We start from the raw sequence: 13,998 nt of genomic DNA, 5'->3' as shown, positions 1-13,998 counted from the left end.
CCGACAACAATACGACCATGGTTTGTTTGAAAAATCTGGAAAGGGGCAATCACCGTTCCAATTGCAAGAATGAAGTAATCTGCCGCTTTTGTCGCAAAACTGGCCACTATCAGAGAGACTGCACTACTACAGACCCAGGCATTTCCCCTGCTTCACGTGACGACACTGTTCAACCCGGAATACAGGATGCCTCATCACCATCTAACAAGCGAGATAAACCTTCCAATGTAGCACAACAAAGCATGATCACGACATTCTTGCAGAAAGAACGGGAAGCAGTTAGCATGGTCACGGAAAATGTGGTTCCCACCTTCGAGGTGCAATCTTCGAACGACGATTCTAGCAACGACGGGGATGACGAGAGCGAACCATCAAGGCCCACCCGTAATTGCGATTGAGCGTCAAGCGACACAACATCACAATCGAAGATAACACGTTTCGTCTCCGCTACATGCAACCCGCAACAAGATCTTTTCAGCAACAGCTCGCCTCTTCTACAAGACCAAGCTTCTGGAGTTTCTTACAGCGATACTCCAGTGCAAAGTCAACATCACGCTAATAGTCATGCTGATTTTCTCGTTTCTCTGATGTCTCAGCTGAGTCACCAGAGTTTGTTCGACCTCGTTTAAGATCCGGAAGCGTCTATAGTAAAAAAAAAAAAAAAGAATCAGAAAGGAATCAAAAGACAATCAAATAAGAAATGAGCATATTTGAATACGATTTTATACATATATATCCGTTTTTCCGATGTCAGTCTGTCATCTGATTGGTCTTAATGTCCACGGACTTAGAAATAAAGAAAAGAGAAGACATATATTTCGATGGTTCCAACGACAAAAAACTGATAAAATCCTTTTACATATTGGACAACTGATATAGAGAAATTAATCAGAAATATATGGCATGGACCATGTTACTTTTCACATGGATCGAATCATTCATCAGCAATTGCAGTTCTTTTTTAATCAAAAGTTTGGTGTTGATGTTATATCTGTAAAAACAGAATAATTATGGGAGAAAGTTGCTTCTGAAAATTGTTATTGATATTATGCATTATTCTCTTTTTAATATATATGGACATACATAAAAACAATAAGGAGAGATGTTTTTTAATTTACAACCTTTTCTTAGTAGGAATGGTGTGAATTATTCAGACTCTAATCTCATCTTATTTGGAGACTGGAATTGTGTATTAAATGCTCGTGATGATCAAGGTACCTGCAGTAAATCTAATTTTAAAAAACACGAAATTTTTGTAAACCGTTCAAACGATATTCCCTTTGTAATATCTGGAGAAAAATGAACCCATTATGCAAATAATTTACATAGAGAAACCTATCTCTATGAATCACATTAAGACTAGATTAGTGGCTTGTAAACAAAAATGTACAGCCTAGAGTAATAAACTCAGATATTAGACCGGCTGGTTATAGGAAAATGAACACTAGTATTTTGAAAGATGAAAACTATCAAGACACCGTGCTTAATATTATATGTAATGTGGTCGACAGTATATTTGCTTTGCCGAGGATATCCGACCATTACTTTCACACTCACTCTCTTGAAAATGTCAATGAAACATTTGAGAAAACCCCACTTTGTTTTCTGAAATAAACATGCGGATGGCATTTAACTATCCTGAGCTGAAGAGAAGCAAAACTGATTTCACAGCTTTTTTATCTTCTCTCCACCGGCTGCAACCATACCACATATTAAGCGTAAAGGACAAGTCCACCCCAACAAAAAGTTTATTTGAATGAAAAGAGAGAAAATCCAACAAGCATAACATTGGAAATTTCATCAAAATCGGATGTAAAATACGAAAGTTATGACATTTTAAAATTTTACTTAATTTCACAAAACAATTATATGCACACCCTGGTCGGTATGATAAAGAGCAGACTGATGACGTCATACACTCGCTATTTCTTTTGTATTTTATTATGCGAAATATGAAATATTCGAATTTTGTCATCATTGTCAAATGACACAATAATTAATTCCTCCCTGAACATTTGTAATTAGTATCGTTTTATACTATATGGCTTAGTCGAGTTGGTCCTTATTGTCAAATCTGTAAAAAATGAAACACTGTATAATTCAAACAATAAAAACAAAACAAAATAAAAAGTGAGTGAGGAACATCTTCGACTGTATCATTTACACATCACTGAGTTGTGCATATAATTGTTTTGTGAAAAATAAGGGAAACTTTAAAATGTCTTTCTTGTTTTACATCCGATTTTAATGAAATTTTCAGTGTTATGTTAGTTTGATTTTTCTATAATCATTCAAATCAACATTTTTCTGGGGTGGACTTAATGGTTAACGCGTCCCTCTTTCCACTAAAACTACCGTTTTGGGAATATACAAAGCCAACATGTTCACACTGTCATCTCGAGTGAGGCATAATATTGTAATTATCATATCCACATCTTGTGGAAGATTCCTAGATTCATCGACTTTAAAACATGTCACCATTCTGTGTGAGGGCTTATTCTTTCTCATTTACTAAAATAGTTTTCATGCTGTGCCAAAAAGGGAAAGATAACATGAAAAACTGAACTGACCGCGCCGCTAAATCGCTCATATTACTTTCGCATTTTGTATCAGTGGAAATAAAACAGATGCAATTTTATATCTTATAACCCAAGAGAAAATTTTATTCCTTAGTTTACAAAACTGTTTAATTGTTTGTGCCAACTGGATCCGAGGAAAAAAAAACCCGAAACAAATCAATGTAAACAAAAGTGTAGTTTTTCAAACATCTTTATACATGATAATATGTTCACATAAAATGCACTATGTTTAAATACGGTCATGTTGCATTACTAAAAATGCATACAATAACTTAACGGTTAAAAAAACAATACTGACTAATGAACAAATATAATAATGACACACGAATATATATACTGAATTTACAATATAAGTTACGATAAAATAGAAGAGCAGGAGGATAGATATGGGAATAGGAAGAAAGAGAGATAGAGATTTAGAAAAGAATGGAGTGCAACCACATATTACAAAATAAACGGAATTTATACAATAAGATATGGATAAAATATCTACTGTCAATTTAAACAAATACTTATTTTTGTAAGTCTGCTTGAAGGGTAGGAGGTTTGGAGTATTCGGGAGTTCATTTGGCAAGGAGATCCATGCCTTGCTTGAAACAATAGGTAATACAGCATTACGTGAATCGGCATTTTGTGTTCTTCATTCTATATACAATAAATAATTAAATATTATTACAAAGTATAATAGGTGCAAGGCCATATATACACTGATAAGCTAAAATACATAAGAAATGATCCCTCCTTGTATCAAAAGATAGCAAGTTAAGTTCTTCATTAAATCTGCATGTACAACATTTACATAAAAAATAACAATATTCCTTCATCACTGTACGTGCCGCTCGTCTTTGCAATCTCATGATAATTTCCCCATACCCAACAATCATAATCTGTTCATGGCTAAATAGTTGTTTTATATAAAGTATTCAATTTTTTTTTTCAGAGCTGGGGTATTCTGGATTTCATTTAAATGACTAAAGAGCATGTAACTTAAATGATATCGATCTACAAAAATGTTTTACATGTATATTCCATATGAGATTATTATCATCTTCAACGTCTAAATATCTTACAGAATTAACTTGTTGCTCGCCATTAAGTTTTACAACCAGTTTTCCTTTGGTTTTCGAATAACCTGTTGAAATAAGCATAACATGTGTTTAAGTGATGTTAATCTTTAGACAATTATCACTATACCGCTTAATTTCATGTGAACATACATACCTGTCAATCACGTTGAATTTTACGTAACGTAGAGTCGGAAATGTACACAATAACATCATCAGCAATAATACCACAAACATCAGTCGAAACGCTTTGCACAATAATCATTTATGAATATTAACATAAATCCGGGCCTAATACTCCCCCTGTGGAACAACAACGTTTTAATCAATAGGGTTTAATTAATTTCCATGACATCTTACTGATTGCTTCTGGTTTGTCAAGTAAGTCGTGAACCATAAAACTTTTATTATTCAAATAATAACATTTCATGATTGTGTCAAAGCACTTTAATATGTCTTTAAAAAAAAACAAGCGCCTGGTTTCGTGCTTACTAAGTGCATCATACCAGTCATCTATAACACGATTGAGACAAGTTATGCAGAGGGATTTTTTTTTTTGCAGATTGACAAGATGTTATAAAATAATTTTCAGTAAAATAAGAATAAAGACAAATTTAATTTCTCCATACTTTGGCAAGATGGCATACAACTGAAATCAGTCCATCATTTGAACATGAATCATTTCGCCCCCTTCCTTTAAAAGTAAATGTTACTTTTGAATTCTTCCAGTCATCAGATACTATGATACTTTTTAAAGAATAATTGAGCATACAAGTCATCGATCTAAGTAAGAGAGATGATGGTTAGTAAGGATTTTACTATCAAAATCTAAATTTTTTAAGCTTCTCTTCCATCAAAGATTAGATAAAAGCTTGAAAACCTCACTCTCGGATATAACTTTCATATTCAAAGGAATATACACATTTTATGGTTTTCCCAAATTCGATTGTTTGCAATGATGAAGAGAATTAGTAATATTTCGTATAACATTAGCAAGCTGATTACTTGGGTTATCAGGTGTTAAGGTCATTGTGAACAGAATCCGAATACTTCATACTGACGGTAGCCATATTTAGCTCTTTTCAACGCGTTTAGGGTAATTTCAACCTGGTTAAAATATCAATGAAATATTTATTTTTTGCGTAACGAACAGAACAGATGTTTTTATTTTTTACTTTTTAACGGTGTTCATCTTTTGATTCTTCATCACCATCAGACTTCATCTTAAGTGTAGTCAGGTTGATGAGTAATTCAAAAATATAATTTAGTCATCCTAGGATTGTATCTGCTCTTAACCCTTACTTCCTTTACAGGAGCATGTCGATTACAGATATATGAAAATTAGTCATTTTTAATAACTTCTGATTATTGATAAATGCCTTGTCATATTCACTACCAATTTTTTTGTAATTTGCATAAGACATAACATTCACTTATGTCATTAAAAAGAAATAAAACTCATTGGACTGTTTAAAATCTCAAAACCTAACTCCTTTATGTTGCTATCATAAACATCAGGGGCGGATCAAGGGTTTTCCAAAGGGGTGGGGGGCAAATTTTCCGTAGGAAAACAAATTGACAAAAATTCAATATTCATGAGCTGAGGGATAGTCCGGGGTTAAGGCATTAACCCTGGCTGAGCAGATAGTATGGGGTTAAGAAAGACATTGTGAATCGAAAAAAGATAGTATGGGGTTAAGGATAGTCCGGGGTTAAGGATAGTATGGGGTTAAGGAAATGCAGTGTGAAAAGCATATCTGTGTATAAGAAGAAACGTTATGAATGCACGTTTTTCTATACAACTTTTGTACGCAACGGTGCAGTCTTTAGGCATCTGTCATCGAACAAAGGGGCGTCGTTCCGATTCGGATTGAAGAGCTCCCTTATAGCTTTGCGGAATTCTGGAAAGCGAATTGCGTAGATGAATGGGTTTGCACAGGAGTTCCATAGCGCCAATATGATGAAAATACGCTGTATAGTACTACCCTCGAAGGTCATTGGTATGATTCCGACATTAAACAGAATAAAGCCAACTTGGATAGGCCCCCAACATAGGATGAAGAACAATATCACTAAGAATAGCGTTTGGAGAACGCGCTTCTTGGCGAGGACATGTCGGAGGGATGGATTTCTGCATCAGGATTTTTGTTCTCACCGAGGTAAAGATTTGCTTTACGGTGCAAGGTACGTGCCGTTAGCCCATGCACAGTGAGACTCACAATCATGGGGATGAAAAACTGAGTTGAGAAGAGGCCACCGCCTATCAGAATTTGTATTTCTCTGGACGGAAACCCCCATTCACATTCCTGTTGAGGATTACGGAAGTTGGTGTATAGAAGAGGCGTGTGTAGTGTCATGCCAAGAACCCAGCTCAGGACAATGGCTGTACGGATTCTCCTCCTAGAGAGAAGCTCCTTGCAACGCAGTGGGTGTACAACTGCGATGTATCTTTCGACAGCAATACTCGTAAGTGCCATGATTGATCCTGATGTCGAAGACCACAAGAGGAACCTGCTAGTGATTAGCCTACAGTAAACGTCGCCAAGCATCGTCAATGGTACTCGCGAAGCTGTTGGAAGTGGTATTATGAAGATCGATGTGACAAAATCTGCGATCGCCAATGCTCCTATGAGCGTGTCTGTGGCCCTGCTTTGCTTGCGACGCTGGTAAAGCAGAACGATTACAAGTAGGTTGCCAATAATCCCAACGACTGCAGTAGCCACTTGTACGATTGTCCACCAGTTCCATTGTATAGGTTCCCAGAGCCATCTATCGGTCACCATTGCGGAATCATTTGAGAATTCTTCTTCCCCAAGACTTGATATATGTTGATCTCCAGGTAACATTGCTTATCACCACTGTTTCCCAAATACCCAATCAATACACAATTCGTACGTCGATTACGAATTAAAGTCGGAGTAAATCAGCCTCTTAACATGCTTGATCTTCGTCTCCATGCGAATATTTCAGAGACTAGACTTGACCTCAGCATTAAACAAACGCCACTGAAGTGATAATTACGAAACACTCAATTGAAAACGCCTTTATAAGTTTTTACCTGGTCTTTGAAGCACAAACTAATCATTATGCCATACTCATCTGTGAAAATGGAATCTTTGTATTAAATCAAATATTTACAATTGTACAGTCGATTATTTCTATCACGTACATGGATCTCATTTATCATTTCTCCAAATTAATTAAATATTAGACAGTGTTGTGACATGTAACCTTTATGAATCAAAGGTAAACAATACTAAGTATTCTAAACTTGTGGTTATTGTTGACCTGTCAAGAGCAAATTGTAATTAAATTATACTGTCCGTGCTATGATTGCCAACTAAGAGGTAACGGAAATATTTGCTCCACAGTTAAACAAAGGAGTTCAAGTCATTTTATCACCAAAGATGTAATTGTGTGACTGTCAGAATACTAGTATATTTCAGAAAATTTCACTATCAAAATCATCGTATCATCCTCATTATTGCACATGCGCTAAATCTTTTTAGTGCTTGTATAGATTGCAGTAGCACAATACAATAAACATGCCTATGTGCAAGACAATAAGATTTGACAATGATAAAATTGCGATCGAAATTTGAACAATGACTTCATCCTTTGCGCTAAATGGCCGTCCTCTCCGACATTCTCAAAGTACATTGGCTATTACAATTCACAGAGCAAAATGCTTAAAATTTCATCAAAATCGGATAACAAATAACGAAGTTATTGAATTTTGAATTTTATCAATATTTTGCACATCATCATGAATATACATTAGATGGGCTAGTGATGTAACATCCCCACTTTTCTTTTTCTTACGTTATTACATGAAATCATAAATGTTTCATTGTTCATACATGTTTAAATGATGTGTCTCCATCATGATGAAATAAGTTGCGGCAGTAAATAACTAGTGCACTTAATCAGTAATCAATCGAATTGTTTTAGTTCTTGGTATAAAAAAAAATGAATAAACCTAATTTGAGATACTAAAATAAAAAAGAACAAGTGGTGATATGATATCATAAGCAAACACAATGAATATTCATAAATACATGCCCAGAACTGTTTCACCGGAATAATGTAAATCTTTAAGATTCCATAATCTCTGTATTTGTTATCCGATTTTGATCAAATTTTTAGCATTTTGCTTTGTGAATTTTACTCTATTTATCCCTTTAAATTACCAATCACACAGTCAGTTACATATACCCAATCAGAGAACATAGAGAGTGTCCGATCAGAGCTCCTATTCTAAAAACCAGGGGAGCCGCGCACTGTCAAAATGACAACACGCTCTTTAGCCTTAACCAATGAGCGAAATTTAGATCCAAGGAGAAGAGGCGGGGATTATGGCCTCGAAAGAATGTCGGAAGCCACCGGGAATAGTTAATTACCTTCGGAACATTCACGTTTACATTTCCATTAGCACAAAATGTGTTTACACGTTCTCAACATTTTAGAGGAAACACAGAGCATCTAACATGTGAAAAGGGATTTAATATCCAGGGACATTTTAGAGGAAACACAGTAGCATTTAACTCGTGAAAGAGATTTGATATCCAGGGACAGCAGCTGTATTGTTTTGTATACAAAGATTCCGTGATCAACATAAACTGGCATAGCGCCCTCTGATCAATTCGATTCATCGTGGCAAAGACAATATCTTAAAATCAAACGTATTAGCAAAAGTCCATGTGTGATTAAGAAATAACGTTTGAAAGTACATTTATCTACAACACATTTGTTGTGAACGGTGATGAGCTTACGCCTCTGTCACCGAACAAAGATCGTTCCGATTCGGATTGAAGAGCTCCCGTATAACTTTTCGGAATTCTGGATAGCGAATTGCGTGAATGAATGGGTTCGCACATGAGTTCCACAACGCCAATATGATGAAATATGCTGTATAGTACTACCGTCGAAGGTCATTGATATAATTCCGAGATCAAACAGAATAAAAACCAACTTGGATAGACCCCCAACATATGTTGAAGAACATTATCACTAAGAATAGCGTTTGGAGAACGCGCTTCTTGGCGAGGACATGACGGAGGGATGGATTTTGCATCAGGAGTTTTGTTCTCACCGAGGTAAAGATTTGCTTTACGGTGCAAGGTACGTGCTGTTAGCCCATGCATAGTGAGACTCACAATCATGGGGATGAAAAACTGTGAAGTGGACGACGCCTATTAGAACTTGTACTTCTTTCGACGGAAATTCCCAATCACATTTATGTTTAGGATATAGAAAGTTGGTGTATAAGAAAGGCGAATGCAACGTTGCGCCAAGAACCCATGTCAAGACAATGGCTGTTCGGATTCTCCTCAGGGAGAGAACTGCGATGTATCTTTCAATAGCAATACTCGTAAGTGCCATGATAGATGCAACAGTTGAAGAAAAGAGGAATTTGCTAAAAATCAGCCTGCAGTATATTTCGCCGTCACTGGTACACGTGCAGCAGTTGGAAGTGGTATCATGAAGAGCGATGTGACGAAATCTGCGGTAGCCAGGTCTCCTATAAGTGTGTCTGTGGCCATGCTTTGCTTACGGCGCTGGAAAAGCAGAACGATTACGAGAAGGTTGCCAAGAATCCCTACGACTGCCGTAGCCATTTGTACGATTGTTCACCAGTTCCATTTTATAGGTACCCAGAGCCATCTATCGGTCATCATGGTGGAATCTTCTTTTCCGAGACCTGACGGATATTCATCACCACTAACATGGGTTATAACCCACTAGTGCCAAACAATTCAATCGAGACACAATACGCATTATACGTCGATGGCAAGGTTAAGATAAAGTAAATTAGCATTTAGCAAGCTTGATCTTATTTTATCATTCTCTTTCTCTTATTCTTTATTCTCCTATTTCAAAGCTCTGCGCAAATCATTTTTCACTAACTTTTCAAAATTAAGTGGTGCTCACTCAAGCGGAAATATTTTTCGACAGTTATATCGTCATTTGCTTAAATGGATCTCTTCCAATGTTAAAACGTAAAAAAAAATTCAGGATATTACAAATGTATAACTTTACAGGATTTTTTCCAAGGGTAAACTTTTTTTGATACGCACTGTATATCCATCGAGCATCCGTCGACTGTGAGTTAATTCTTTACCGTTGTTGCCGATTTTCTGGAGCGGATGAAAACGGATTGAAGTACCCCCGAAATTTTGCTTGTACTCTGTATCCTTTATGCATAGGTTTTGCGTCCTCCGGCCATTGGGATCGTGCGCGCCCTAAACAGCGAAATTGCCGATATTTTACGCTAGGGAGCGTTTTATGAAATGGTTTTATCCGACAGCTACTACTACTTCGTATCAGTGCATCTTGGCGAATTAAAATTCGCTCGCGCTTCGCGCTCGCATTGCTTGTGTAATAAATCCCATTCAAGAGGATCAATGACACTTATATATCCAGTTCTGAAATCAATTTACACACAATATTTTAGCTCGCACATCAAGCTTTCATTATTTTGTTTGATTTAAACAAATTGTTTATCAAGATTTTCGGCTCGCGCTGCGCGCTCGCATTGTTTGATTTGTGAGTTACCCATCCTCTTTGAAAATTCTTACCAAAATTTGTCAAAATGCCCCTTTATCATGTCAGTATATCAACAAATTAAGCTTGTGTTTCGCACTCGCATGTAATTGTTTGTGAACGCACAACTTGTTCTTTATTTAAATAAAAACGCGCTTAGATTGTCAAATTTTCAGGTCGGAATATCAAAAATTTTGAGCTCGCGCTTCGCACTCTCATTATTTAATGGGTGATACTTGTACCCTCTTCATTAATCACTAAAGAGCAGTCCTAATTGAGTCCCTTTTCACGTTACTATAATAAAATTTCGACTCGCGCTTCGCGTTCGCATTGTTTAGTTGGGTACTTATCTTTTTCATGATTATAAAATCTCCTCAGAATCTTCAGGTCTAAGGAAATAAAATATCAAATAATTTGAGCTCGCGCTTCGCGCTCGCATTATATATTAAGACCACATGAGATACCTTATTTTGTTTATAACAATAAAAACTAACATATTCTTAAAAATTCAGTCTTTAGTTAGGACTACCCCCTGAAAACCAACAATAAATCAGATTATAGCGGCAAATCGAGAAAAATGTTGATGAAAATATTTTTCGCCCCCCCCCCCCATTGGCGAAAGCTGGATCCGCCCCTGTTCATACACACAAAACTTGGGTTATCATTTTATTGGATTTGTTCGAACTCATTTTGTGATCGTTACCACAGTTTTTTTTTTCATCGAGCCCATCGGACGTTGCTTCCAAAACCCACTCATGTCGCTAAAGCCCCTCTACGTCTGTGAGCAAAATTACGCCACTGGGTCAGATACATAAAAAATAAAACCCCTCTACATCTGTGAGCAAAATTACGCCACTGGGTCAGATACATAAAAAATAAAACCCCTCTACGTCTGTGAGCAAAATTACGCCACTGGGTCAGATACATAAAAACTAGCATTCGCTTTTGCTAGGTATTTGCCTGGCCTTTGCTTTCATTCCGTACATTGTATACATACAAATGAGCGAGCAAATGCTTTTTCTAGTAAGCTCAAGCAATTGCTAACTGCCTGATAGCAATTGCTTGACGATTAAGCTATTGCTTTAAAGCCTCTGCATAAAGCAAACATTTTGCTTGTGCGTTTCAGCTTTTCTTTGGCTTTTGTCAAGCTCTGTCAGAGCAGCTTGAGCGTTTGCTTGATTAGGGCGTTCGCGTTTCATAATCACGTCTATGCACCTGAGAGAGAACTCCAAGGTGTACATAAACCTACATGAATATATTTTCCTCCTAGTAAGTGCAGACCTGATGTAAATCACATAAATGTATCAATTCAAAACAAATTAACAATTAAATGAATAATTTGACATCACAGCTAAGAAAAACTTGTTACATGAAAGAAGCGGAATTTTCCACTACCTCACCACTGCATTTGAATCCATCCTTGGTTTTGTGAGTCGTGTGATGGCGCTATTGTTCAACCCGCTTGCCATTCCTTTTTTGAAGTCAAGAAACGTGTTTAAGCACAAACAATGGGTTATGCATACGAAATAAAGCCATTTCTATGATATTTTGCTTAGCTAGCAATTGATTGTGCTTGAAGCAATTGCTTTCCAACAATTACAACTTTTTATGCATCTGACCGATTATCAGGGCCGCGAGACTAGTTGGTATTCACAGTAGACCCACGTTTCATTTTAGACCTCACTTGATTTATCGAACGCCAATAATTATACAACAGACAAATAAAACGTTGCTCTCGCTCATTTATCAGTTGTATTTGCTGTATATGCTATTTCCAGAACTGTCACTCCGCTGTACGTAAACGAAGCCTCATGATTAAACAGTTCACAAAATAAACTTCTTCTTGTTCCCTTTTTTATAAATTATTATACGGCGTAGCTTTCCAGGTCACTCTCTTGATGGTTAAATGCAGGCAAGGTAACATAAAAGGATAAGTAACCTTCATTGATGAAAATTAACTGTAAGGTAAAAATTGTCCATCTCTTGGAGCTAGATTTTGTCAATGAACTTCACTGACCAGTGGCGTACCGTGGGTCACGGCATCGGGGTGGGGGGGGGGGGGGGGACAGCAAAAAGTTTGAGTCATTTAGTGGGCGCGCGAAGTGCGCTCAATTGCCACGTATACTGAACTTAAAAAAAAAGGATTTAAAGGACTGTGCCATTAAACGGATATGTATATCACCGATCAAAAAAATTAAACGCAAACACGAAGCGCGAGCTAATTTTTTTTTATATTCAGACCTTAAAAAGGGACATTACAAGCAAATATTTGTAATCATGATACGTACCTTTCTCACTAAACAAACAATGCAAGCGCGAAGCGCGAGCAGGGGTTTTTGTTTTTATTGGCCTAAACAGGGAAATGTTAAGGACATTTTTGAGGACTTCATGAAGAGCATACATATCTAACCAGAGTAAATTAATGCGGGCGCAAAGCGCAGGCTGATTTTTTTTTTTAGAATTCCACCTAAAGACATGAATCACTTTTTGCAGTCATTGTAATCATGAACATGATACGTATCAAATAATGTGAGCGCAATACGTGAGCTAAAAATGTTAACATTCAGACCTGCAGGGGACATTCAAAGACTTGTTTGTTGGATGATGAAACTTGTTAAGCCCATACGTATTGCACTAACTTAATGTTGCGAGCGCGAAGCGCAAGCTGTAATTTTTTTTTTTTGAAAGGAAAAGGGGACATTTTAGGACTTTTTAAGGAATTCATGAAGAGCAGATATATTTCACCAGTCTACTAAGGCGAACGTAAGCACGGACTGGAATTTTTTTATATTCAGACCTTAAAAGGGGTAATCACTTTTTAAAGTAGTCATGAAAAGAAACATTTGTCACTACATAGAATGATTAAAAACTTAAAGTGTGAGGAAATATATTTGGTGTAATTTGACTTGAATATGGCGTGTGCCGTTTAATCCCCTTGAACAAGATTATTAATTACATTAAACAGATATTGTGAGCACCAGGAGTGATGAACACATAAGCCCTAAGCGAATTATGGTTCATGAAGTTATTAAACAATGTATATACAGTGCGTATAAAAAAAACCGATTTGAAAAGTCTAAAAAAAAAATTTCAAATTATGGTGTCTATATTTTGGTGTTAATAGGTGCTCTAAGGTCTTATCTTTCAAATGCTATTGAAACAATTTAGTTTCGTTCATGCTTGGGCAAACACGGAATGTTTTTGTCTGGGGTTAAACAGGAGGCTTGCGCCAAAATGGCATAAAATTATAAATATGATGATCGGACTTCTTGCTAATTAGCAGACTTCCTCTTAACCTTTTCATTATCTTTGCCATGATTTTCAAATCATGCGGTCAAAATCCATTTTCAGATCTATTTATTTGCTTGAATTATTATGTTTCTTTTTAATATGCTCTCTGTTAGCTTTGAATATTCCTTCTTCAAGCTAAAACAATTTTGTTTCAGCCGAATCATGGGAAAGCATGGATTTTTTTATTCAAATCCTTTCATTGAGTGCTACAAAGGTTATGGTGCCTTTTGAACAGTGCCACACAGATGGGCGGGCGCTCGGGATGCTCCCCCCCCCCCTCAATAAAAAAAAAATCATGACCAAGAAAAAGAGTGGACAGGAAATAAAAGGAAAGAAAGAAAGTAAAATGTGTTATTTTCTGAATATTATGTCAAAATCTATCACAAAATTTAATATTGTAATAAAAAAGTGGGAATTTTTGCGTTCTCACTTCGCTCGCTCACAACTTTTTAATACATTTTACCCGATCTGCCATATCTAGCTCCTTCAAAATTGACTCAATACACAATTGTCATTGAAAG

General features: G+C 36.4%; 1 protein-coding gene across 1 annotated transcript; it reads right to left on the bottom strand.

Annotated features, from left to right (window-relative positions):
• Positions 1-555: 555 nt before the first annotated feature.
• LOC129280879 (QRFP-like peptide receptor) lies at positions 556-6,426 on the bottom strand. Its single transcript, XM_064112626.1, has 2 exons — positions 5,863-6,426; positions 556-642 (listed from the first exon to the last, which is right to left on the bottom strand). Exons 1-2 carry the CDS (start codon positions 6,424-6,426, stop codon positions 556-558), a joined length of 651 nt encoding a protein of 216 aa, XP_063968696.1.
• Positions 6,427-13,998: the final 7,572 nt, after the last annotated feature.

The sequence above is a fragment of the Lytechinus pictus genome, chromosome 17 (genome assembly GCF_037042905.1).
Source record: "Lytechinus pictus isolate F3 Inbred chromosome 17, Lp3.0, whole genome shotgun sequence".
NCBI lineage: Eukaryota > Metazoa > Echinodermata > Echinoidea > Temnopleuroida > Toxopneustidae > Lytechinus > Lytechinus pictus.
The sequence above is the reverse complement of the archived record's forward strand: the minus strand, read 5'-3'. Positions and strand labels throughout refer to the sequence as shown.